This window comes from Cucurbita moschata, unplaced genomic scaffold, assembly GCF_002738365.1.
Source record: "Cucurbita moschata cultivar Rifu unplaced genomic scaffold, Cmos_1.0 Cmo_Scf00024, whole genome shotgun sequence".
Lineage (NCBI taxonomy): Eukaryota > Viridiplantae > Streptophyta > Magnoliopsida > Cucurbitales > Cucurbitaceae > Cucurbita > Cucurbita moschata.
Window position 1 is genome coordinate 1701281 of NW_019268540.1, and position 25933 is coordinate 1727213.

The following is a 25933-nucleotide window of genomic DNA, read 5'->3' on the forward strand; positions in this document are numbered from 1 at the left end:
TTTTTTTTTTTTTTTTTTTTTTTTTTTTTTTTTTTTTTTTTTTTTTTTTTCATACCATTAAGTTCTATAGGATCGTATTTGCGAATGTGTATGCTCATAATTTCATTGTCATATTTCATGGTATATCATAATAGTACCATACAAGTTTGTATTCAAATGTTTTTGATTCACTTAATCAGACAAGGAGACTGTATTTTAAAAGCATGATTTGTTCACGTTACACTTCCTTGATATTACAGGTCAGTCAACCATCAATTGCCACATTGAAGAGAGTAGGCATACCAATTTATCGTTGCATTCAAAATCCAGGAGAGTTTGTTCTTGTCCTTCCAGGAACATGTCATTCGGGATTTAACTGTGGCTTTAGTGTTACTGAGGAAGCGAATTTCGCCCCTCTCGACTGGTTGCCTTACGGTTATAATGCTATGGAGCTCTACTCTGTAGAGAGAAGAAAGACAGTTGTATCCTTTGATAGGCTATTGCTCGGAGCAGTCATTGAAACTGTGAAGGCGCAATGGGAGCTCTCATTATGCAGGAAGGATACCAGTGATAATTTGCGATGGAAAAATGCCTGTGGAAAGAACGGGATATTAGCCCAGACATTCAAGGTGTGCTCATGATCTCTCTATCACCAAGCTTTACTTATTTAGGTCTTGATTATTTCAATAATCATTTGGTTTTGATAATTAAGCTTATAAACACTACTTCCACCTTGGGTTTCTTTGTTTTGTTAAAGTTTTAGAACTAAAAAAAGTAGTTTATTTATTTGGAAATTGGCCAGCTCAAATAATTTTTTATGAAAGATGAAAACCATTGCAAAGAAATGGTGGGGAATCCAGTACAACTTTCAAAAAACCAAAAATAACAAGCCAATTGGCTTAGGGTTCTTCCTGAACATCAATTTGTTTGGGGAAATTTGCCTTCTTCCCAAGTAGTTTCCCTCTTAAGCCATGTTTTTGTATCTTAAGTTGCGCATAATTATATTTTATGTTGCTGAGATTTCCCTTTTGTGCTGTTTCAAACTGTTTAGCCATGATCTCCCCTTTGTGCAGTCTCGTATCACAAGTGAAGGTCTCAGGAGGGAGTATCTCACGACAGCTTCACAGGTGCGGGAAGTAACCGAAATTTTTGATGCTGTCAGGAAGCGCGAATGCAGCATTTGTCTTTATGATTTACACTTGTCTGCAGCTGGTTGTTCATGTTCTGCAGATAGGTACTCTTGTTTGAATCATGCTAAGCAACTCTGTTCTTGTGCTTGGGGTGACAAATTCTTCGTCGTTCGGTACAAAATGGGTAGCTTAAATCTTCTTCTTGAAGCCTTGGAAGGAAAATTAAGTGCAGTCTACAAATGGGCCAAAGAGAATCTTGGACTTGCTGTGCATTCCTATAAGAACAGTTCACTGCAATCTCACCCTCCTGATAGCCCCGAGTCTTCGAAAAGCTATCAATCCGAAGATGCAGAAACCCCAAATGCTGTTAATAACTCCATTCTTAGGATTAAGGCAGAGATAAAGGCACGTCTTCTCCAATCAAAAACCTTGAAGCATATGAAAGAAACTGAAAATGTGATAGAACCCAAAGATGCTGTTAAAGACAATGGCATTCTCACAAATTCCTGTTCTAGTATTCCAGCTGACAAAGCTGTATCCAAGCTACAGCCAGTGTGTTCGAATGAGCTCAACGGAAAGGAGGATAGATCAACTCCAGCAGTAGTTTTAAATGAAAGAAAAGATGGTTTAATGTTTTCACTGAATTTGGAGTCTTCTGAAATCTTATCTGAGAGCTCGACCTCGAGCTTCTCAGAATCCGATGGTTACTGGTCAGATTCTGACTTTTAGATGACTGAAAAAGGGCTTATTTCATTTCAGCTTCGAATTTTTTTAGAAGTCAATACTTCCCAAGTAGATAGCCGAGCAAGATTGTAGAACTCCACTCGAGGGAAATTGGCTGGTTCAGTGCCATAGGGTCTCTTGTCCTTCTGAATGGCAATGAGTTGAAGTCATGGCAACAATGAAGGTGCGTACTCGGCATAGATCACTCAACTTTTGATCCCAAACTTTGGAAGCATGATCGTAGAAGAGTTAGAGACCAAAAGAAAATACAAAATTTTTGTTTCACATCTAGTCACAATGAGCATTCATTAGTTGTCCAAAAAATGTAACATTTCATTATTAATTGCGAGCATTTAGAAAGAATCGTGATTCCTTTGCTGATGAATGTTGCTAAAGATTGAAAAAAGTGGATATTGTACTTGGAAATGATATGTCATAATGGAATTCTCCAGGCATCTCTATCGGCCATTCGTTCGGAACTATGCTACGTTTATTGACTACAACATGTCTACTTTTCAGTCTTTTTTAACACGACTATGTCAAGCTTGACCGTGGATTCCACGAGTTTTTCCCCCTCTGGTATAATTACAATTCCCTTGATATGACTGATAATTCAAATTTGGATATTACCCAAGTTTAGTGAAATAATTGATATCTTATCTTTTAGATCATATAATCAATATAATCAAGATTAAGCCATATGATTATATGATTAAGTGATATTGCATCTTAATATATGAGAAATATGAGAAATGTTGGTAAATAAGAGTAATAATAATTTTTTAATTAAAAGTTTAGAGATTAGCCCTATGAGTAGAATTTCAAATTTTTAAATGTTCGACAGATTCTTGGACTTGTTGCTTCGCTCGCTCCTCTTTATTCTTTTCATCGGGTTCGGCAATAATGATATCCCCCAACATACCAAAACTAGCTGTCACCCCAGATCCTATATCTATCTATATGAAGGAGAAATCATGTAACAAAGGGGGTTCTTATTTGTACAAATGGTACTTCGAACTTGGAACGAGCATGAAGAAAATACTACACAAATATTCGAAGCTAATAGACTCATTTTTTTTATCCAAAGGTTGACAAGTAATCATTTTATTGCTTTTTTTTTTTCTAAGAAAGACACATAAAACTGAAAAAGAGTAAAATCTTGTAGAACAAAGAAGATTGGAACCCATTTGGAACTGAATATCCCCAAATCCATCGAAAAAAATAAAAATTTGGGAGTTCACCTGCAACAGCCCAGATCTGATACTATTCTCTCTTTCAGGCCTTGTGATTTTTCGCCATCTCGTCAACGTCCAGTTCAATTTCCAATATAGGTGAATCCCTTTTCATGCTATAATAACTAGTGAAAACAAACACAACTCAGTCAGTCCCAACAACAACAATTCTGCACTTTTTTTATAGAGAGAATGGTGTGGCTAACCTATTCTGCACCGGGCCATGATCGACCGCTGTTCGTAGGCAATATATGGCTCTGCCTACAATGTCCGACATTGGTACCGGACCAAATGTTCGGCTGTCGTATGCTTCCTGCCATTTGATGTATGAGAGGGAAAGGGTAAGTAAAAAGAAACTCAAACTGCACCACAGTAGAACAGGATGGCTTCAACCACAGCAGAATTATGGTAATGTCATTGGATTGTACCTTGGGCTTCAACTTCTCATTTTCGGCCAACAACCAGCACTCATCCTTCTCAAGGATGAAAGGTTCATCCTTCTCATCAGTAGACAACATTTCATACCCTTCAACTGCAGCCAATCTTCTGACAAGATAGTTCTCTGGTTTCTCTGGCTCCTTTACGACCACGACGTCTCCAACAAAAACACTCCTGTGTCAACAAACAAGTATCTCTGCTGTTAAAAAAAGGGGAATGGTGAGTATAGGCTAAAAAATATAGCATTGAAGTAGGGTCCTAATTTATATGTTATAGGAAGCATATACATCATACAATGACTCAATTCTAATTTCTACTCCATGAACCATAAACAATTCTCATTCATAACATGTACTTGTACCAATAGGAAATACCTTTTTCTTCCCTCTTTCTGAGTTCTATGCTCTATCCTCCAAAAAAGGATAACTTGTAATGGGGGTGCCCATTGCCGATAGTTCTATGCCCGATCTTCAAACCTTGGATTCGGTTATCAGGAGAAGAGTATTTGTTAACACCTATTATGATACATCAAACCCTAGGCAAAAACTTTGTTTCCCAACCAAACCACTTTCATTTTGGGAAGATAAATAGCTTATCCAATTTTAATTGTGAATGACGTTACTGATGAGTGGGATGTAAGAGGACGGAGGAGATGGTATTTGAGCTCAATATTTAAAATGCCTATGGTAAGGTAGATCGAGATTTCGTTGAGGCTATCACTATAAACGAGGAGGTTAGATTCAAGGCTGCAATTCCAACGTCACCTATTATGTGCCTGTTGGTGAAAAACGGAGAGAATCAAGCGACTAAAGAGCTGGATCGTCCCTTTTGTTTTCTCTTGGTGGTTAATTGATTGTCCAAAAACGAATAAGGGAGAACCACATCAAGGCTTCTCAATCGGTAAATGAGGAAGTCATATTGCTAATCTACCAAAGAAAAGTGACATCCTCTTCTGCTTGGTGGTGGAAAAGGAAAAAATAGTTAACAATCTTCCTAATCTAGTAAGGGCATCCAACAAAGTTACAAAAGGGTTCTCCAATTGGATGTAAGAGTGTGAGACTATATTTGCAAAAAGAAGAGGATTCAAGTTAGAATCTAAGGGAGAAGTTTAGGATGAACAGAACAGTAGCTGGAGCTAAGTTTTCAAAAGGCCTTTTTAAATTGGGAGATGGAAGGTGGGCAACCCTGGTGATAATCTCCTTCATAGCAGAACTCTATGTTCAGGGAGTGGGAGTTTTGGAACAAGAAGGCACCAGTTGACTCAAACAGTTCTGAATACAATATTCTTTTTTAACCAGAAACAAACTTTACACTGATCGATAAAAATATAGAAAACAAACAAACATAGAATGGTTTATAAAGTATGATATGAGGCAAAACATAAATAAAGCATTGAAAAACTCCAAGGAAAGATCAAAGCATTTGAGGTACTCGGAGAATAAATTCAATAATCCTCAAGTATTCAAGGTATTTGGAACCATATCTCAAGTATTCTCAAGGCCAAAACCAACTAAACCAATGCCTGCCTGCATCTCCTTCCACTCTCTCTAACCAATTCTTTGACTAGTGACCAATATTCCCTTAATACTCTGATAATATTTCTAGCTACCCCGGTAATATTCCTACCATCATCCTGTCACGACCTTATTTTGAAAATATCTTTGAACGTGGAAGGCTCCGAAGAAGTGTACATTCTCTCTGAGACCTCCCTAGATCTCAGTGGCTTAGACACAAACGAAAAATACAGCAAAGACATCTCCTCGGCTACCTTGACTAAAAGTGGTGCTTCCTTCACAAAAGTAGTCTATAAAACTCAAACAACCTCCTTATGTTTTGTCCTTTTGGTCAAACTTATTGAATCTTTTTACTAATAAAGGCTCTTCCTTAGATACACTCGAGAGTTGATCGCCAAATACTTTATATGTTGAGCTTCGAAATATTTGGTCGGACTGCAGAGGTAGGATTTTTTAAGAGAGAATATATCCAATACATAACTGCTACTTCTACACCATCTGATGTATAAAGAATAAACTAAAAACTATTCCGGGACAACTTATTAAGGTGGTAGTCACACTAAATAAATGATCTTCAAGAAGAAAAGACGATCGATCAAACATGGAAATTAGTTTACTTTATTCCTCTCCACATCCATATTTATAGAAATTACTACGTTTGTAATCATTCTCTTTTCTTTTGTAGAACAATCAACCCCCCTTCAAAACTCATTGGTCAATGAATTATATTCTCCTTTCTTAATGAAGCATGTTTCTCGCCAATTAATAACAGTAGCCGCTGAAGTATAAAAGAACGGAGCAGAGGACTGACTTCACTTTATTCAGATGATCAACTTAAATTGAGGAAATAAATTAGAACTAAATCAAAAGGACAAGATTAGTAAGCATTTTAAATCTATGACAAAAATAGGAAACTTTGTTGCAGAAAAAGAGAATATACTATTTTGTACTAAGAGGAAGACAAAGATTACGTTGGGTTTGCCACAGGTAATTTGCGTACGAGAAGTGTTCCTCCTGTCTCACCTACAGTTGGGGCCATCTCCACTCCTTTAAACCAGTGTAGGTATGTGAGCTTTCCCTGAAGTAAATTCTTCCAGACAGCATCACCTACTTCTTTGTCGGTAATTTGACCTCCCTTATAGTTCTGCAACAGAGTAAAGATTCTTCTTTTAATTGCTTATATAAAATAGTTGAAAGGTTTGAATGGTTAAGACCGCTCTACTTTTTCCTCAATCAAACACTTCTTAGAGTTAAAAAATTTCCTAGCTGAGAACCAAGAAAGAATTACAAGCTAACCCACGAAAGAATATGCACAAAGAGATAAAACCATGTAAAGATTGGCTAATAGAATAGAGGAATCAGAAGATCTAAGACAATCCGGCGAGGAAGGTATGAATATTCAAGAACTGGCATTGGCTATAAACCATTTGCTTTTTCTAGCACATAGTTTAACTATAGAGTCCCAGACTCCCAGCAGCTCACACTCATTCAACATAGAAAAAGTCATGGTTGGCTTCAACTTCTCAAACATTGGAAATATGATTCTCTAAGAAACTAAAAGGAACACTCATTCAGAAAAAGGAAAACAGGTGATACACTTCCTCCCACACTCCAGCCAAAAGAGAGAACAAAAAAATTTCCTATCTTCAACACGCATTGTCCGGACAAGGTCAATCGAAATGGGAGAAAAACAGATGATTCTCAGCATAGAGTACTAGAACAGATCTTAAAAGGTCTGATCAGTAGAAAAAAGGGGAGTAACTTTATGTAATTTTTTTAAAAGAAGAAGTATAGAGGACTACAACAAAATGCCAAGAAACCAATTAATTATACACTGGAACCCAAAGAATTATTTTTCCCATTTGAAAGACTCGTCTATTTTCTCAGTCTATAATTTTATTAAAAGAAATAGACAAACCCTGCTTTTTTTGAAAGAGGGGAATAGCAGCAATAAAGGAATGATCTGGTAATAATCAAAATTTAAAAAGTAGCCATTCATACAATCAAATTTTTTTTTAAAGTATTGGTAAAGATATGCATCAATTTGTAACTGAAAATCAATTGTCAGGAACTTATAAACTACGAACAAACTCAGAGGACTAATCGGTGATCGAAAACCGAAGCAATAAAAACCAAGAAATGCGATTTGAGCTCACAACTTGCCGAATTAGATATCCAAGAATACTTCAAAAACAATAAATCCGAAGCCTGATGACAAACAACAGGGCAAGATATGATATTATTTTCTAATGAATTTCGAGTAATGTTACCAGTATGAACAATCAGAACACCCAACACAAATTAAAAAGAAAGTAAGCAGTGATTCAAGAAAACCCATGTGAAAAATTGAAGAATAGGAATAGAGAGAGAGAGAGAGAGAGAGAGAGAGAGTTACCTTCCAACTGAGAGAAACGGAGTACTCGAGCTTGTGAGCTATGTACCGGAACCAAGTTGAAAGCGAAGCCATTCCTAGAATCCTCAAATCCTCAAATCCTAAACCCTAATTCTCAGGTGGATGAATGTGGTTGGGCGAAGTTTTACGCATACCCTCTTACTAAAACCCCATGAAATGTAAGAAAAAGAAAATCCGCTGTTCTTCTTCGCCCCTTTCTTTGCGACTTCAATGTAAGAAGATGCTTAAAATCCTCTACCCTCCTTCACATTAAATTTCTGTTTATTTAATATATTAATTCTTTTCAATTTTCAATTTTCAATTTATTTTACTTTTAATTTTAAATATAATTTTGATATTAAAAAAATAATAGGTGAGAATTCTAAATATTTATGATTTTTTCTTTTTTTAAATATTATGTTCAGAAGGTAAATCTGTAATTTTAAAAATTTAAGGACTATTAATTTTTAAATTCATTTTTATTTCATATCTAATAATTTTTTAATTTTCAATTTTAAGTCTTTTTCTTAATGAAAATAAAACTTAAAAGTAACACGTTAATATGGGTCACGATAACGGCTCAATTATGGCTTTCCTTTCTCTTAGATTAAAAAAAAAAAAAGGAAAATGTTTGAGGGTTGGTAGGCGGAAAGGATGAATGAAATTTGGGACCCGAAAATTAATGAACGGAGAAGAGATAAAGAGGAGAGAAAAAAATTCAAGAGGACCGATCAAATTTAATGTTTAGACATAATTGGAGAAGGAAAAAAAAAAGACAAATAAATTAAGACATTCAAAACGAATAGGCCAAAAGTTATTTTTTCTTGATAGATTTCTTACATTTTAGGATAACTTCTTCCGTTCATCAAACTTTTTCTTTGTTATTCTCTAACTTACACAGATAACGCTCTCTTGATTTTTTATAGCTTACCTGACTTATGTTTTATTTAGATGTAACTCATCACCTCATAAAACACGTCACGTCTAAATAAAACACGTCAAGCAAGAAAAATATTAGCATCTAACAAACCGACCTGTAAATGAATCGAAGAATAGTAAATAAACTAGCATTATTGTTGATAGAGTGAGAAGCAATCAAGTAGGATGGAACAAATTGGTTTTGCTATGTATTATCTACACTGGAACATTCATGTATTGGCTATTGGTTTGGTGTCTTTTGTACAACAACAAATTGTTGAGAAAACCCCACCAAATTAGATGTGGGAAGAAACAAGACAAGAAAAAGAATAGTAAATTTCAACACTACTAAGATCTGTTAACCTTTTTCAGATCTGTTATTTACCTGACTCCGAACAACGCTGTCACGGGCTCGGCTCGCCTCCAAGGTCGATTGTTAGAAACCAAGAATCCGTCTCGTCCATCGTTGCTCGAACTTAACCTTCTGTTAAACCAAGTTGGTCAAAGGATTTGGATGCAGAATGCCACCATATCATACATTGGATCTATGTATACTAAAGAATTCCAACTAAGATTAGCAAATGAATCAGAGGCTCTGCTGTATCATCTGATGATCCACAGAGAATATGTCACATTGACTCTTTTCTCTTTTCAAATGCATCCAGTTCAGATGCCATTGAGTTTGAACAGCTACCCCCCACGCTCGGTTGACAACGTATGGATGAATCAGCTGCATCTCGTGCCTCCGATTCGTCGTCTGTCCGAAACAGTAATTCAAATCAGTAGTCTGTCCGAAGTGAATGAAAAAGGGAAGTATTGGTGCATACCAAAGAGTGACTTGATTGAGGGTCTTTTTGGTTTGTTGCATTTTTTCTTCAATTCAGCTACACATTAACAGAAAACCAATTTCCATGAATGATCTCCCTCTTAAGAACAACTAGAACTATATATATATATATATATATATGAGTGTTGACTCATAGTTCAACAGTAAACGATTCATTAGCAGTCCCAAGAACATCAGCTACAGTGACAGGTATGCTAATCAAGCTTTAAAATGACAGGTTTGAAAGTAAATATTTCAAACAGTATGTGAGAGGACATACTCATCCCAGGCAATTGATAATCGTTGACGATTTCGAAGTTCTTATAAGTGTATCCAACAAAGTTGATGTCCTTAGATGAGAGCATCTGATACAAACACATCCAAAAGGGAATTAGAAACCGACAATATGAATACTTTGTTAATTTTGAAGATCATGGGGAAAAAGATAAATCTACCCACACAACTTAAAAGCCATAATTTTGAAGGGGACAGGGAAAAACCATAAAAATCTCATTGCTCGTTGCTGTAGATGAAGGCAACTAGTGGAAGGATTGGATACCTCTCATGTTCTTGCTTTGGGCTTTCTCGAAAAGCCTCACACCAATGGAGATGTATTCCTTACTTATAAACCCATGATCATTCCCTAAATTAGCCAACGTGGGACTCCCTCCCAATAATCCTCCACAATCTTCCCCTTGAACAACGTACAACATAGAGCCTCCCTTGAGGCCTATGGTGCCCTCGAACCGCCTCCCCTTAATCGAGGCTCGACTCCTTCTCTAGAGCCCTCAAACAAAGTACATCCTTTGTTCAACACTTCAGTCACTTTTGACTGTACCTTCGAGGCTCACAATTCTTTATTTAACATTTGAGGATTCTACTAACATGGCTCTAAGTTAAGTGCAAGACTCTATACCATGTTAGGAATCACGACTCTCCACAAGGGTATGGTATTGTCCACTTTGAGCATAAGTTCTCATGTTTTTGCTTTGGGCTTTTCCAAAAGGCCTCACACCCATAGAGATGTATTTCTTACTTATAAACTCATGATCATTCCCTAAGTTAACCACGGTGGAACTCCCTCCCAACAATCCTCAACATATAATCAACTCAAGTTAGCTTCAATAGCTGCTTATCTTTATCATACTATCTAAGCATGAAGTCGTATGTTTGAAACCTTGTAATAGTTGATAATCACTCGTTTAAGTTCTAAAGTCCATGAGTGAGGGAAAGTGTTAAAAATATGAACGAGTTAAACCTTTTAAATAGGATGACCAGTGCTAAGACTGTTACCTTTCTCCATGGACCAGATTTAGATGATGTACTGCTTTGCGAGTCAGACTGTAGATATAGAAATATGAAGAGAGAAAGTAAATGAGACAAAGGCCAAAGCAACTTGCTCGGAGAAATTAACAAAAGATAGAGGGACATCATGCTACCTCTTCAAACTTTTCAAAATTTTGAGTGTCTAGCTCATCTTTAACCTCAGGAACAAATGCAGCTTCCATTTCATATAGCCTATCCCATTCAAGATTTTGAAACCACGGATGAACCTAGATGACAAATTGGGAGGCAGGAACCTTTTGATTATTTTAAAAGCTTCAAATCAAACGAAAAGAAATTAAGAACGACACGGCGTACAACACCTTAATTTCATCCGCACCGTTTGTACCTAGCCTCTGGTCAACATTGCATAGTAGTTTGCTTATGAGATCTTTTGCCAAGAGAGATAGCTTTGCCTCGTCAGGGAACTTCAAATGAGTTCTCCAGTTCACTATCTGAACAGGGCAAAAATACAAATAAGAAATAAAGCTTTAATTGTCAAGCCTTCCATTATATAGCCAAGAGATAGTAAAGAATCAGGGTAGTAAAGAATCAGGGTACTGCAACACCATCAAGTTAATCATATAAGTAATATAAAAGTTTCATGGGCTTTGAAACGAAAGGACAACTGTACGATAAGAGATCATTTGGTAGGTTTGGCTGGAAAAGAAAAAGAATCAAAATATCACATGACAAACACAGGACTTCACCAACAAATTAATACGAACAGTATATAAGTTTCATAGACTTTTCAAATAAAAGGATGACTAAATGCTCATCAAGAGAAAATTTATTGAACGAAAGCATGTTTTGTTGTGAAAAGTAAGGAGTATCTAAAAATTCTTTTTTCTTCTTCGCATTAAACAACAGCCACAAGATATTAAAGTTACCTTCCGACATGTTGACATTGGATCATCAGAGTAAAAAGGTGGGTAGCCAACAAGCATTTCATACATAATTGCTCCAAGTGACCACCTAGTATTTAGAAAAAACCATAAATTGCAAGCAAATCGATGCCACTTGAAAGAACCTCATATCTTTTGGAGTTGAGACATCATAAAAACTTATAAATTCATCCTAAATAGACATGTGAGTTTAGAATTACCAGTCACATTCCATTCCGTAACCTTTCTTCAACAAAACCTCTGGAGCAATGTAATCTGGTGTTCCAACTGTTGAATAAGCCTGGAATTCCAATATACTATAATGTAAAAGAATAAATCCTATGCACCAAAACAATCAACTAGACTTTTTTTCTTTTTTTTTTTCATGAAATAAATAAGGCTAAATATAAAATTGGTCCCTATCTTTCAGGAAATTTCAATGTAGTCCATAATCTTTTATGATTTTTATTCTTAATATATTTTACATTTTCAATTAGATGTAAAGTTTCAATGTGTTTAAAGTTGGTATACGTGTTTAGACAAATAAGCATGCCCTTAGACATACTACTTGAAAGAAACAAATTTTGTTGATATATTGGATGGATTAGGTTTCATGTGTTTTGTTAGAAAATTTTAATAATGTTTTTATGGAATGATCTAGTTGAGATTTTTTAATACACAATTAGTAGAATTAATACTTGTAAAAAATAATCTAAACCAAGAAAATGAAGTTTTGTAACAAGAAATTTCCTAAAACCCCAATAGCAGCACTAGAATAAGCGAACAGTCAACCATGAAATAAATCTCTTCATAACTATAAGTTCACTTCAACATATGCCATCTAGAAGAAAAATAAGAGAAGCAAAACTTCGGTAAGAAGGAAACGTACAAGCATTCTGCGATTCTTCTGCCAATGTTGTAGTTGCTCTTGTTGAGTACGTGTAGGAGCTGCATTGCGCTCATCACTTTGTGCAGTTCCATTGCGGGCACTCCCTATATTGAAATCTTGTTCTTGGAGTGTACTGCAATCTAATGGCTTGCATAGTCCAAAGTCTGAGAGTCTCAAGTGCCCAAATTTATCAAGCAGCAAGTTGTCAGGCTTGATATCTCTGTGAGACAGAACAACAGAATTAGCTTATCATTACAATTGAAAGGAATAATTCATGATAAGTATCCAAGGGACACAAAAATCTGCTGACCTATGAATGTAATTGTGCTTATGAATAGACTCAATAGCCAAAACTATCTCTCCAACGTAAAACCTGGCTTCATCATCAGTCAATGTATCCTTTCTCATCAATAAAGTCATCATATCTCCCCCAGGTAGGTACTCCATAATAAGGTAGAGAAACTCATCATCTTGAAAAGAACAATAGAGTTTCACGATGCAATTGCTGTCTACTTCAGCAAGAAGATTTCTTTCAGCTCTCACATGCTCCACCTGAAAGATCTCCAAAATGCCCTTAAGAATGCAGAATAATAAGTTCTGGGATACAAGATAGCACACGCCACCACAAATTACCTGGCCCCTTCGAAGCATCTCGGATTTTTTAAGCTTTTTCATAGCATATACCTGACCTGTTGTCTTCTCTCTACAAATACGAACCTACAAAGATCAGGAATATACTTGAGAAGTTACCCCCAAAATTGTAACTACATAAACAAATTTGGTTTAAAATTGGGTTTGGTACATGAACAAGGGTCTGGGCTCGTTCATGTACACTTGAATTAATCTCACAAAATAACCAGTCTGACCCTACAATATAAGTGTCAAGAATCCAGTAGTGCATTCTACATGACCTGAATGTGATAGGCTCAAGTTATTTGTTAAAATTTGACTTTATTATACTTTTTTTTCTTCTAGTTATTCAACAATGTTGTTACATTTGGAAACAAAGACCTACCTATGAATTTGGTTTAATCTAGCTAATTGGAGGATTATGAGTATGTTCCCAAATGTGGTCATGTAGAAAAGAAAATTCATACGTAAAAAAAGAAAAAAGGTGAAACATACCTCCCCAAAAGCACCTTTGCCAATGATTGTTAGTAAATCAAAATCATCGACACCCATTTTGTGCCTTTGGAGGCGCATGTATTCTGTTTCCTTCTTCTCCAAAAATTTAAATAAATTGTTTTGATCTTCTTCAGAAACATCAGCATCAGCCAGCTTCTTTTCCAATATATTGCGTCTGCATACATAAAAATTATTTATAAAATCTTACATCCACTCGAAACTTACTCAAATAAGAATTGACTTGGTAGTTTCACATGTTTGTTAAAAGTTAGGGGTAGAAAGTACAATAACAACCATTGTCATTAGTTATGTTCAAATTGTATACTTCATATTAATATCAATGATAAAGAACAATGGACGATTGATAATTTCAGAAAATTACTAGATAATTCAAGAGTAGGCAAGCTTTTCTTCAAGTTAGCAAAAGAGTTTCTCTATTGAAGTCCAGAGGGAGACAGTAAGCATATCTGAATGATTCAATTATATATATGAACAGAGAATACTTTGGTTGTGTTTTATATTAAAAAAAAAAAAAAAAAGGGTAGAAATGCAGGAGCATTGTTCTTCCTCTCCTGCCGTCATTATAGTTTAAAATGTTGGCACAATCTTCCTAAAACATTCAACCTACACTGGAATTTCAACTCCAGAGCACATAATAATTTCGATCAAATGCTAGTTGGGGAGAAGGAAGGCCAACATATTGCAGATTTCCAGGAAAGAAAACTCAAAATGGGCTGATGTTTTCTATCTAGTTCTAACTAAATACATTATGTTTTCCAGTGCAGCCTTTCATGTATGTTTTCTAATTACATTCACACTATAATGAATTAAGACCAGGGCGTCCTGTTGCAAACTCCATTGTTGGGGGGTACCCTGTTTTTACTAATGAAAGGTTTCCATTCCCGAAAGAAAAAGATCCAATAATTGTTTTGAGAAAGTAGCCATGAAATCTATAGGAGCAGTTGTTGTTGCATGTGTTGAGGATTATTGGGAGGGAGTGAGTCGCACATTGGTTAATTTAGTGGAAGATCATGGATTTATAAGTGAGGAATACTATCTCCATTGGTATGAGGCCTTTTGGGGGAGCCCAAAGGAAAGCCATGAGAGCTTATGCTCATAGTGGACAATATCATACTATTGTGGAGAGTCGTGATTCCTAACAGCATGTTCTCTAAAAATGTCTTTACAAACTAATAATTTTGGCCGGATATACTGGTGTGACAACAATCTATTTGTAGCCAAAAGAAAAAAAAAGCAAGAACTCTAATTAAACATTTTTGTGATCGAATGCATAAGCATTGCCTCACAAGATTCATATAACCAAACAGTTTGGCTGCACATTCTTACTTCACAGTTGTATTGTATTAATTTCCAAATAAAAAAACAGGGTAAGCAATCATATGTATACCTTTCCCTTCTCTCCTGCAGATTCCTCCTTTGCTCCTTGTAATGATTCTCGATGTACTGCTTTGCCGCAGCAACCTTCTGCTTAGTGATATTAGAAAGCTCTTCGTCATCCACCGGTTCAGTAGATTCCTCATTCCCTCCAGCACTATTTTCCCTCCTCTTCGAAGAACCCCTCAACCTATCTCTTGGCTGAAGCTTATTAAACCAACTCCTCGCCGAATCCATTTCTCAAACAGGAATCTCAAGAACAGAACCATAAACCATCCCTAGACCAGAAACAAATTCCCCAATCCAAAACAACAAAAGAAAAAAGAAAAAAGAAAAAAAAGAAAAAAAAAAAAACAAATCGAATTATCCTATATCCAAAATCCCACCACCACAAATTCGAAACGACCACAAACAAACAATCAATCGCGTCAGAATAGAATCAAAATCAATAACAAAAAGGAGTCGAAGAAATGGAAGTGATAGGGCTTTCAAGAAAGAGGGAAAAAGGGCTGAGAATCCGGATGACCGTGGAACTAAAATAGAGTGAAATTGTAACACGAAGGAGAGATATGATCCAGAAACGGAAGTGAGAGAGAGAGACAAAGAACGATTCCAGCATTTTTCGTTGTGGCCTTCAATGAAGAAATTCCATAGAGTTCGTCCGAAATGGTCTCTCTTCCGTGATTCGAATTACCACTCATTTCCATTTCTTCTTCCCGGTTCTGAGCTCTTCCATGGAATAACAGAATTGGAGTTTGGTTGTAGACGACGACAATATATTCCAAAGCTCGTTTCAATATATATATATTAAACAATTATTTGATGCGCTCCCGCTCAAAATCGTTTTTTCAGTTACTTAATTAATTTATTTATTTATTTATTTTAAAACTTCTCTAAACCGTCATCTCAACTGAAATATCACTGTATTATTTATGTTATTAATTCTTTTTTTTTTAATTATTAATAAATATGTTTAAAATATTATTACGAGATTTTATTTTTTTTTATGGTACGATGAAAAATATTAATTTATTTTACACGAATTCCATCACATGACATCTTACTCGAAAATATATATTTTTATATAAGCTTACTTGTTTATGATGAAAGTCCCACGTCCGCTAATTTAGGAAATGATCAAGAAATACTCTCTCGATACGAAGCCTTTCGGGAAAACCCAAAGCAAAGCTACGAGAGCTTATGCTCAAAGTGGACAATATCATACCATTGTGGAGAGTCGTGTTTGTCTAACATGGTATCAGAGTCATGCCAATAGATTGGTAAATCCTCGTGTTCGTCTAACAGTTTTTACTCATAAATCTATAAAATATGAAAATATACCATTGTGGAGAGTCGTGTTCGTCTCTAAATCTATAAAATATGAAAAATATGAAAATACTAATTTTAATATAATATTGATGAGTAACATATTCATTAAACAGGTGATCATTGATTATTTAATTTTATATTATTTTTTTTATTAAATTTATAATTTGATATTTTTTTAGAGTCGAATTATATATATAATTAGTTCAACTATATTTAAGTTAAAATAAAAAAATGTTATTATTTGTAATTAAAATAATTAAAGACTTTTGTAAATAATTTATATTATTTAAAATAAATGATTTTATTTTTTGAAAAAAATTAAAAAATTAAAAAATAAACATTTTACATAAAAAAAATTTATATTTTGGATGTAGAGCGAAACATGAACAATCGAGTGAATTTCAAACACGATTCTTGCTGGCATGAATTGAGGAGAGACCAATGCATGAATTTATTTCCTTTTTTGAGGTTAGAAAGATCAAGAATTTTGTCATTTGTCGTATAAATTTGGCGACTGATGAACACTGTTCGTGTAGTTCATCAAATGGGGAAGATCAGAACCCAACTCCAGCTCTCTCTTCAAGCGCTGAATTCTGTATGTTTCCTCAAATCTTCGACCTCTAATCCTAAACCTAAACGCATTTTCCAGTTCCAGCGATTCTTCAGCGCGGATTCGGATTCCTCTCCTTCGAAGACCATTTCCGTCTTCTCCACTATTACTTTACCGTCGAGTTCCGGCGGCGGCGATGATTCTAGCAATTCCACTTCGTCTCGGAAACCGATCAATCTCTGGCCGGGAATGCACCATTCCCCGGTCACCACCGCTTTGTGGGAAGCTAGGTTGAGTATCTTCGAGAGGCTGCTCGATCCTCCTAAAGATGCACCTCCGCAGAGCGAACTGCTCACGAAAACGCCGTCGCAGAGTCGGACTATTGTGGTTTATAATTTCTCTTCTGATTTCATTCTGAGAGAGCAGTATCGAGATCCGTGGAATGAGGTTAGAATCGGAAAGCTGCTTGAAGATCTCGATGCCTTGGCTGGTACCATCTCCGTTAGAGTATGTCGATTTCTTCGTTGTTCTTGATTTCTATTCCGCTGTTCTTATCACTTTTGATTGATCTGCATATCCTGAAATTGATAATGAATATGTGATGGTTCTCTGAACTCAACGACTTATTGAATGCGATTTTCTTTTAGCTTGGAACTTTTCAAGCTTTCATCCGTTGAGAATTTTCACATTTCATAGAAAATCAAGGAGAGAAATCATTTTCAGCAAGGAAATTAGGTGAAAAGCTTTTAAGCGGCTTTGATTGATATGTATGAGTGAGGTAGAAAATGAATTGGTAATTGATAAAGGGTTTGTGCACTATGAATCTATGAAATTCTCTTACCACTGAAGAATTTATTGATCCTGGTTTGGTCTATGACAGCACTGTTCTGATGTTGATAGCACAACAAGACCACTTTTGCTAGTGACTGCCTCTGTGGACAGGATTGTTTTGAAGAAGCCGATTAGTGTGGCTGCTGATTTGAAAATAGTTGGTTCAGTCATATGGGTTGGGCGATCATCAATTGAGGTTCAGTTAGACATGATTCAATCATCAGAAGGTACGGATTATGAACTATGGTAATAGTAGTCCTGAAATGTCTCTCTCTCTCTCTATGATTAACTTTTAGCAATGATCTTCAAATTTTCACTTGCTTCATTGGGGTCACTCTGCCTTAATTTGGCCGTATCTGAGAATAATTTACTGTAAACTTTAAGAAAGATCTTCAAATTTTCAAGAGTTGGTTGGAGGGTAGAACAAAACCTCTTGTAATAGTGTTGAAACCTCTTCTCAAAAGACACGTTTTAAAACCGTGAGACTGCTACATTAAGGGTCAAAGCGGACAATATCTACTAGCAGTGGGTTTGGGGACCCTGGGCCTCCAAAGGGGTGGATTGTAAAGTTCCACATCGGTTGGAGAGAGGAACAAAACATTCCGTATAAGAGTGTGGAATCCTCTCTTTACATAGTCCGCTTTAGGGATTGGTGACTTACCCATTCAGTGACTTTGGCACTGGACGTTCCAAAAATGGGGTACTGTCGGGTCGAGTGAATTCAATAATAGACGCCTGTTGGCATTCCAGCTTTCCTTTTCCTTTCAGAGCCTACCCGAAAGAGAATCCTGTGTTTCTTGGTCGTGAATATCTGAATAGGACAAACCGCCTCATGGTTTTTGAGGGTGGATTGTGAGGTCCCACGTCGGTTAAAGAGAGGAACGAAGCATTCCTTATAAGAGTGTGAAATCCTCTCTTTGGTAGATGCGTTTTAAAATCTTACGGAGAAACCCGAAAGGAAAAGTCCAAAGAAGATAATATCAGCTAGCGGTAGGCTTGGGCTGTTACAAATAGTATCAGAGCCCGACATCAAGTTGTGTGCTAGTAAGAACGTTTGCTCCCCGAGGGGGTGGATTGTGAGATCCCACGTTGATTGGAGAGGGGAATGAAGAATTCATTAAGAGTGTTGAAACTTGGTTGGAGAGGGAAACGAAAAAATTCCTTTATAAGGGTGTAGAAACTTCCTCTTAGCTTATAAAACCGTGAGACTAACAACGATACGTAATGGGTCAAAGTTCTACCTCCTTAGCAGACGCGTTATAGTTTCAGCAAACTCCGTATTTCTTTCCTTAATCTAACCTTTTTGGTTCTTCTGCAGATTGCTCAAACACATCAGACTCAGCTCTGACAGCAAACTTCATATTCGTGGCTCGCGACTCTAAGACTGGGAAAGCAGCTTTGGTTAACAGGCTTTTACCAGAAACTGAGGAAGAAAAACTACTTTTTGAGGGAGCAGAAGCCAGAAGTAAGCTAAGGAAAAAGAAGAACATAGGTGATATGCAGGGATCAGAAAATGGGTATACAAATAGACTCAACGCTTTTCTAGCAGAGGGAAGAATCTTGTGTGACATGCCAGCCTTAGCAGACAGAGACAGCATTCTTCTCAGGGACACTCGCCTTGAAAACTCTTTGATCTGTCAACCACAACAAAGAAACATACATGGTCGGATTTTTGGAGGGTTTCTGATGCAACGAGCACTTGAATTGGCCTTCTCAACAGCATATGTCTTTGCTGGATTGGTGCCTTGCTTTCTAGAAGTTGATCATGTTGAATTCTTAAAGCCTGTGAGTTAGTGGCCATCTCTTCAACGAGCATTTCAATTGGCCTTCTCAATACCATAAATGTTGGTTGTTTCAATGTGCAGGTAGATGTGGGTGACTTCGTACGTTTCACATCATGCATTCTTTACACAGAACTTGACAACCCAGATCAGCCATTGATCAATGTTGAAGTTGTTGCCCATGTTACTAGGCCTGAAATAAGGTGTAGCGAGGTAAAGAACTTAAACCCCTATGAATCTATCAATTGCAGCATTGTCTAGAAACTTGTTGAGTTGTTTAATAATCCAATATGACAGGTTTCGAACACGTTCTACTTCACTTTTACTGTGCGTCCAGAGGCTAAAGCGAACAGAAACGGGTTCAGAATTCGCAGCGTTGTTCCTGCAACAGAAGAAGAAGCTCGACGAATCATCGAGCGCATGGATGCTGAAAAGCAGCTAAGGGAATTGATTAAGCAATCTGAATCAGATCAGGCTTAGGCAGACAACAAAGTTTAGCATAGTTTAAGAACATCTGGTAGTATCATTATTCTGAAACTGGGGCAAGTTAAATTCATTCTAGAATCTCAACCCTCCTCCTTACGAAGAAATGAGGGTAACATTTTTCAATTTGATATTAGAAACCAAGATCAATATTAAAATTACATTGTCTGCAAACTTCCAATCCTCTTGTTGACTTCTATATAAGGCAAACTATAAGAAACATAATGCATTACAGATTCATATATATCTCAACAGAGATATTATAGTATGCATTATGTTTTCAAAGGACTGAAAATTAAGCATTTGGATATTGCCAATTGGAATCAGTGAACTCGAAAATCTTGCCTCCTGGCTCATATGAGGGTAAGCTGACATATTTGGGACATGAGATTTTCGAAGAAACGATTGCATTCTGTGAGTCGGTCGGAACACAGTCGCGAGGCTGCAATAAAGCAAAAGGATCATTTGAGTTATCCAACATATATCCCATGAAGTTCGGAAGATCAGGCTTTATGTAAAAGTATAATCATATATGTCGAGTGTTCTTTGTAAAAGTGGCTTAAACCTACCCGAAAAGGATAATTAGAACAAGAAGCATCAACATAAGGAATTGTCCAAAATTTAATCCTATCCAAGAGGTGCATCAACTTTGAAGTTTCCTTTCGTTTCTTTCGGTTAAGAAATTCAATTTCAAACCGAATCAGCAAAAATTAAGAAGGAAAAAAAAACCTTGAAATCCTTGTAGAAACATAAGCGAAGTTCCTCCACTGCACCCTTTGAGCAGACCAACAAAGGGGTGGCATGAAAAGCATTCTCAACTGCTGAAATGATTCCTCCCAGAGGATATTTCTCAGTATTTGAAGGTACATATCCAGCGTCATTCAGAACTTTCTGGGACATGAGATGTTCATTAGTAACCAAACTGATTCCAAGGCAAATGAATAGCTAATAAAGCTTTTAAATATACACACCCATATACTATATGGAGTAACCTAAATATTAAGAACTGGGAACTCTAAAATTCCTTGAAATGGTTCAGATCTCTCTTTTATATCAGATTTGAAGGTATGAAAGATTTATTAGTTAGACCATACGAGTAAAATTGCGAACTTCAAAAACAAGTTTGTCCGCAAAAAATCAAATGCTCCATCAGGATTTCTGGACTGGTGTAAAGAATTAACCACTTATAGGCCAGCTACTGCAATGAAATAGAAATTTAATTATTTCAATTTCCATAGATGGATCTCAGTAGTTAAATACATTGCTTTTATTTTTTATTTTTAGTTCCACAATTGTAGGAGTGGGAGATCAAATCATTGACCTTTAGAATAGTAAAAGGCAGTATTATCCACTAACCTATGCTGCTTTGCTAAAATGTATTCTACAACCCCAAAATTTAAGTTTTATAAAACCCTATTTGTCAAGAAAATCCTCAAAACTTATCTGGTTATTCTCAATCCATTAAATTATTCTCTACAATCTACCTAGCCATTAACCATTAAATAGCATCTACCACAGCTTAAACAATCTAGAAAACTTAAGTTGTATAAAGCCGCCTGAAAAATATGAAACTAATCTGCAAAGGAAATAGGAAAGTCATTAGTAACATTTATCGATTAAGGAAAACAAAATCAACAGTAGCAAATCAATATGGAACTAAACTGCAAGCTATATTATTTTCTGCAAGCAGCTTAGTCTGATCTATTGACTTTAGGGCTAATAGAGAAGTGTAACATCAGTTGTAAACTTACTGTGACATTGTATTTGAAATAGACGTTGAGAGTAGTTAAAAAGTAACCATATTCATCACGAGCTACTGGAGAAGAACAAGTTCCATGCTTCTCTGCATGTAACAAAAATTTAATATGAAAAACCAAAGCATGGGAACTGGGAAGGACATTAATATGCTTTGCTTCCAATATGGACATCAAAGCAGTAACATCAACAAAGTTGATACGTTGTCACATTCAATAAAGGACAAACTATACGTAAATAATGAAGGTCACCATCAAATTTGACTAGCATCGGCACAAGGTATATGATAAAAAGAAAAATACATCTTTGTATAGGAAATCATTATGCAATGCATTGAACACATGACCTAGATGTGAAAGTCTTTAAAAGTGAAGATATTTGTCAAATATCATGACAAATTAACATTTTAGAGTAGAGAGAGTGCAAAAGAGAAACCTAGAAATCTATCCTTTGCCAATCAGAAAAATTCAATGTAAGAAATAAAGCCCATGACCAATGTATTCCAGAATATAAATTATAGTATCCAAGTGAGAGAAGCCAAGGATCATTACCCCACTACCAAATGCAGAAGCCAATTCAGCCATCATAGGAGCAAAAAGAGAAGGGGGAAAAAATCATCAGCTAAAACTTGGGTATAATCAGTCAAATTAAAACAAAACATATGTTGTACTAGCAACGGTCACCTCATGAGCCCAAAATGATCCCTTTGCACCATGGCAAGTTTTCGGTGAACTACAACTCAAAGATGACCAATATTTCTTCATGGGTTCAAGTAAGGTATGAATCTGGAAGATCAAATGACGCAGGATGTTAAAAGGATGACTTAAACAGAACAATGTATCAATTGCAAGAGCAAAGCAAATGATACAACGATCAAAGTAAAACCAACAGTAACATATGAAAATCAGGCTGAAAGTGCTCTGTTTTAGCTCTTCAACTTCCAGTAATGCTTTCCATCCCAGTTATTATTGGTTCAATCTTTTGAGGATTACAAGGTTTGGAACAAAACCAAAATCCTAGCATAGTTACAGCTATTCGATCATTTGAAAGAAGGGAACTTCTCTAGATCCTAATTGAACCTCCTTATCCATTTTTTGCACTGATTATATACCTTTTTATTAAGAGGATATTTTGCCGTGATAATTAGTTAGAATATATCTTAGATATTTTGGGAGTTGTTAGTATAGATTTGATTAACCGTATATTTTATTTATTTACCAGATTTAATTAGATATATAATTTTTCTATTTTTAGGTATTAGTTGATAGTTTGTATCCTATTTAAACGTGGTAAACCTGAATGAAGATCATACTTTCGATCCCAATTCTATTTCTATTTCTCATTCTTAACACTTTTTGATACCAATAGTTTGTATCCTAAGGGAACTCTAGATCATTTAATGAATATCAACAGCCTAATTTTAATAAAAACGTACCTCCTTCTCTAGATCCTAAGGGAACTTTGGATCATTTCATTAATATCAACAACCTAATTTTAATAAAAACGTACCTCCTTCTCATCAAATTCTTTTCCAGTGCAACATGAAGGCCAAGTTCCATCATTATAATCAGGCCACAAACCATCTATTAAGAGGAAGAAGTTATAAATTCAATGCACAATCAAACAAAAGTGACCCCTTATTCTATAAACAAAAAGATCCTCAAACAAAGGAACGGTCTCCTATGTTTATTTTTAGGGAACTGACTAAAAAAAAGGGACCCTAATTGATATTTCCAGTAAAAATAATAAATAATAAAAATGAACAGGTACCGAAGAGAAATGGAACATGTGAAGTACAGATAAACAGTTCAGTAACCCTACATGTATTGAACACTCCAACTCTTCTATATTTTATGATGGCTAGTTAACAAATTAGATGTGTTATACACTTGATGAACAAATTAGATACATGCAATACTAGCGTCGAATCTTTTACTTATTCAATTTTGTTTGAAAAAATCAATCAACATAAAAATAAATATAGAGCAAAATAATAAACTTCTAAGCATATTGCATCAAACTATTTTTAACTATATTAATGCATGAACCCTAAACCCTAAACCCTAAACCAATTTCAAATTTTTTTTTTTACGAAATATGGAATCATTCACAGAATGTCAATTTGGTTATAGAGTAATCCAAATATCTTGTTGTAAGTTAGTGCATTGCACCATTAGAATGTTGTCTTCAACTTCTCTTGAATTATCTTGTTTCAAAATACCTTTGAAATGTAAAAGTATCAGGGACTGAAAAATATTTTTAATGTGAAAATGATTGAAAAGTATGAAGATATTAAGATAACATATATTTTAAAAATGTACAGTTATAATATCTATATTCTAGTTTTATAGAAAATGATGTATTTCCACGTCTGTGTCATGTTGTCTGTGCTTCATAATTCAGAACTGTGGAACAAATGCAATTGTAGCTTCAACTTACGAATTGTAAACTCAGCGAAACCACCAGATCTAGCAAAGAAGAGATAAATGAATGTAAGTTTTAATGAACAGTGTAAAAGAATATCCACAGAATTCAAAAGAACACTCAACAAAATATTGGAATACGACATATAGGCAAAACTTTCACAACCAAAACTCTAAATTTTGTGTTCTATCAATGGTCTCCAATAACCTTTTCACATTTAATTTTTGGGGTCGTGACCATTGTAATTCATTCAATGCCAAAATACCCAATTGCCTAATTGCAATATTATAGCTTAATCCCACCCCCCTCTCTAAATGCAGGTTTTATCTTTCAAACAAACCCAAGTTACGCCAGATTCTGAAAGGAGTTTAAACCAATTCAGAATAAGGACAATAAAAAAAACTTCAAGTTTTTCATTTATTGTTTATTACAAGGTATCACAATCTAACTTGTCCAGATGGTTTATCTTAAAGAATTGAAATTGATTGGAAAAATTTGGAAGCATAATTTTTTATTTTGGTATGACCTCTCATATTCGATCTCCTCTTCTCCGTCAATGTTGAACATTCCTGCCCTTCTTTGCAATTGTTTCTTTCTCTTTGACTGCACCAGTGGTGGCAAAGGTACTACTAGACTACTGTACTTGTTCATAAACGGTATCATGCAGATCTTGATGGAAAAAGATGTGAGAATTAGTCCATGTTACTGCTACAACTATGATTCTTTACGGTATTAATGAAGTTCATAGTTCGGCAAAAAAAAAAAAAAAAAAAAAAAAAGCCTTAGCTGCAAGGGATTTATACTGGAAGTTTAACCTAAGTACTATATATAAGCAGTCCAAAATTCTTATAAGACCAAGAAATAATCTCATAAACGCCTTTCTCTTCTTACGGAAAGCGATTCGTAACACTGCTGAAAGCAGGTTCTCGACGGAAATCAGCAAATAGCATGCTTATTTCACTTTGATCCCCTATCAGCGAGCAACATAATATCCAACAATTGAGCCCAAAGAAGGCGGAAGATGCTACAGTTTTTTCACATCAAGCAGCATGGCGAAATGGAAAATTATGAGCTAATAACTACTGCAGTTACTAAGCAGAATCATCAAACGAAAGAAACGATTGATTAAGCAATCTGAAAAAGAGCGAGCCAGAAGCAGTCACCTATTACAGCATGCATTGGAGGAACAACAGTGGCGAGTGCCCTTGCAGATAGTACCAGGCCATTGCAGCGCCAAAACGAAGTAATCAAATTCTCTCTGCTTTCGTCCACCCTGGTTCTGTAAAATTACCGCATCGGAAGCCTCTTTCAAGGAAGTTGATGCAACAGATAGGCTGAATTGAAGAAGAAAGATGAACAGAATCGCCATGGGAATGGCTTGATTTTGGGGATCGCTCCCCATGACAAATAAATGCGTAACGTAATCCAATTGGCAGACTACCGAATTCGATTGGCCTTATCTGGACCTAAAGTATAAATACTTCTGTTTACAAAATTCTATATTATATTAAATAAATAAATTTTTTAAATATTTTTAAACCAAAATATTTCTTTTAAGTTTTAGTTAGATACAAAATTCTCGAATAAGTAATTAATTAAAAAAAATTAAAATTTAGATTGGAATTGGAATATAAATTCCCACCATAATATATATATGTTTTTTATTTTTTATTTATTTATTTTTATTATTATTATTTTGAAAACCAGGCATGTTAGTTGATGACATACGAAATAAATTAAATTAAACTATATCATTTCAATATTTTCTTTAAAATGTGTGATTGAATATAGAAAAATTTTAATGAATAATTTATTTACGATTTAATAATAAAAACAGGTTTGAGTGGGTGGGTGGAGCTTTATTATTCATGTCACGAAATAAACACAACATTCCGCTCATGTGTTTCCAGCTCCCTATTTGGTCAAGTTTCAAAATAGTAAGCTCATCCGTCTTCAATCTGCGATTAAGATCAAGTCACACATAATCATCCTAGTAAAATATTACTTTTCTC

The 25933-nt window shown here is 35.5% G+C and overlaps 5 protein-coding genes across 7 annotated transcripts in view; 2 read left to right on the plus strand and 3 right to left on the minus strand.

The window, feature by feature from the left end:
* Positions 1–2032, plus strand: part of LOC111461120 (putative lysine-specific demethylase JMJ16) — a 6350-nt gene extending 4318 nt beyond the window's left edge. For all 3 annotated transcript variants that reach the window (XM_023104609.1, XM_023104607.1, XM_023104608.1), the window contains exons 8-9: positions 240–608; positions 1053–2032. In XM_023104609.1, coding sequence (XP_022960377.1) covers positions 240–608; positions 1053–1838 — 1155 coding nt within the window. In that variant the 3' untranslated portion in view covers positions 1839–2032. The remainder of the gene's footprint in view (positions 1–239; positions 609–1052) is intronic.
* An 853-nt stretch (positions 2033–2885) lies between these two features.
* LOC111461243 lies at positions 2886–7663 on the minus strand. The gene is made up of 5 exons (XM_023104764.1): positions 7412–7663; positions 5988–6160; positions 3493–3676; positions 3271–3377; positions 2886–3189 (listed from the first exon to the last, which is right to left on the minus strand). Exons 1-5 carry the CDS (start codon positions 7481–7483, stop codon positions 3108–3110), a joined length of 618 nt encoding a protein of 205 aa, XP_022960532.1. The 5' UTR covers positions 7484–7663; the 3' UTR covers positions 2886–3107.
* Positions 7664–8515: 852 nt separating this feature from the next.
* On the minus strand, positions 8516–15135 carry LOC111461001 (serine/threonine-protein kinase 38-like). The gene is made up of 13 exons (XM_023104421.1): positions 14782–15135; positions 13374–13548; positions 12882–12965; positions 12559–12800; positions 12249–12468; positions 11581–11660; positions 11366–11450; positions 10799–10930; positions 10592–10705; positions 10446–10493; positions 9433–9517; positions 9154–9210; positions 8516–9083 (listed from the first exon to the last, which is right to left on the minus strand). The coding sequence occupies exons 1-13, from the start codon at positions 15003–15005 to the stop codon at positions 8956–8958; spliced, it is 1674 nt and encodes a 557-aa protein (XP_022960189.1). The 5' UTR covers positions 15006–15135; the 3' UTR covers positions 8516–8955.
* A 1363-nt stretch (positions 15136–16498) lies between these two features.
* On the plus strand, positions 16499–19923 carry LOC111460789 (acyl-coenzyme A thioesterase 9, mitochondrial-like). The gene is made up of 5 exons (XM_023104081.1): positions 16499–17154; positions 17528–17705; positions 18797–19263; positions 19344–19472; positions 19557–19923. Exons 1-5 carry the CDS (start codon positions 16615–16617, stop codon positions 19737–19739), a joined length of 1497 nt encoding a protein of 498 aa, XP_022959849.1. The 5' UTR covers positions 16499–16614; the 3' UTR covers positions 19740–19923.
* Positions 19798–25376, minus strand: LOC111460790 (ribonuclease 2-like). The gene is made up of 8 exons (XM_023104083.1): positions 25085–25376; positions 23937–23965; positions 23007–23080; positions 22181–22282; positions 22049–22052; positions 21494–21585; positions 20472–20633; positions 19798–20184 (listed from the first exon to the last, which is right to left on the minus strand). Exons 1-8 carry the CDS (start codon positions 25321–25323, stop codon positions 20038–20040), a joined length of 849 nt encoding a protein of 282 aa, XP_022959851.1. The 5' UTR covers positions 25324–25376; the 3' UTR covers positions 19798–20037.
* Between the last annotated feature and the right edge of the window lie 557 nt (positions 25377–25933).

Coding starts and splice junctions, on each gene's coding strand:
- LOC111461243 (XM_023104764.1), bottom strand. CDS start 7,483: ATGGCTTCGCTTTCAACTTGGTTCCGGTACATAGCTCACAAGCTCGAG. Junction 3,378..3,492: donor ATGAGAAGTTGAAGCCCAAG/GTACAATCCAAT, acceptor ATCAAATGGCAG/GAAGCATACGACAGCCGAAC. Junction 3,190..3,270: donor CATGGCCCGGTGCAGAATAG/GTTAGCCACACC, acceptor TGTTTTCACTAG/TTATTATAGCATGAAAAGGG.
- LOC111461001 (XM_023104421.1), bottom strand. CDS start 15,005: ATGGATTCGGCGAGGAGTTGGTTTAATAAGCTTCAGCCAAGAGATAGG. Junction 12,801..12,881: donor AGATGCTTCGAAGGGGCCAG/GTAATTTGTGGT, acceptor GAGATCTTTCAG/GTGGAGCATGTGAGAGCTGA. Junction 10,494..10,591: donor ATTTTGAAAAGTTTGAAGAG/GTAGCATGATGT, acceptor CTATATCTACAG/TCTGACTCGCAAAGCAGTAC.
- LOC111460789 (XM_023104081.1), top strand. CDS start 16,615: ATGAACACTGTTCGTGTAGTTCATCAAATGGGGAAGATCAGAACCCAA. Junction 17,706..18,796: donor CATGATTCAATCATCAGAAG/GTACGGATTATG, acceptor GTTCTTCTGCAG/ATTGCTCAAACACATCAGAC. Junction 19,473..19,556: donor CTGAAATAAGGTGTAGCGAG/GTAAAGAACTTA, acceptor CCAATATGACAG/GTTTCGAACACGTTCTACTT.
- LOC111460790 (XM_023104083.1), bottom strand. CDS start 25,323: ATGGGGAGCGATCCCCAAAATCAAGCCATTCCCATGGCGATTCTGTTC. Junction 23,081..23,936: donor TTTCGCTGAGTTTACAATTC/GTAAGTTGAAGC, acceptor TCCTCTTAATAG/ATGGTTTGTGGCCTGATTAT. Junction 22,283..23,006: donor AAGAATTTGATGAGAAGGAG/GTACGTTTTTAT, acceptor TTGATCTTCCAG/ATTCATACCTTACTTGAACC.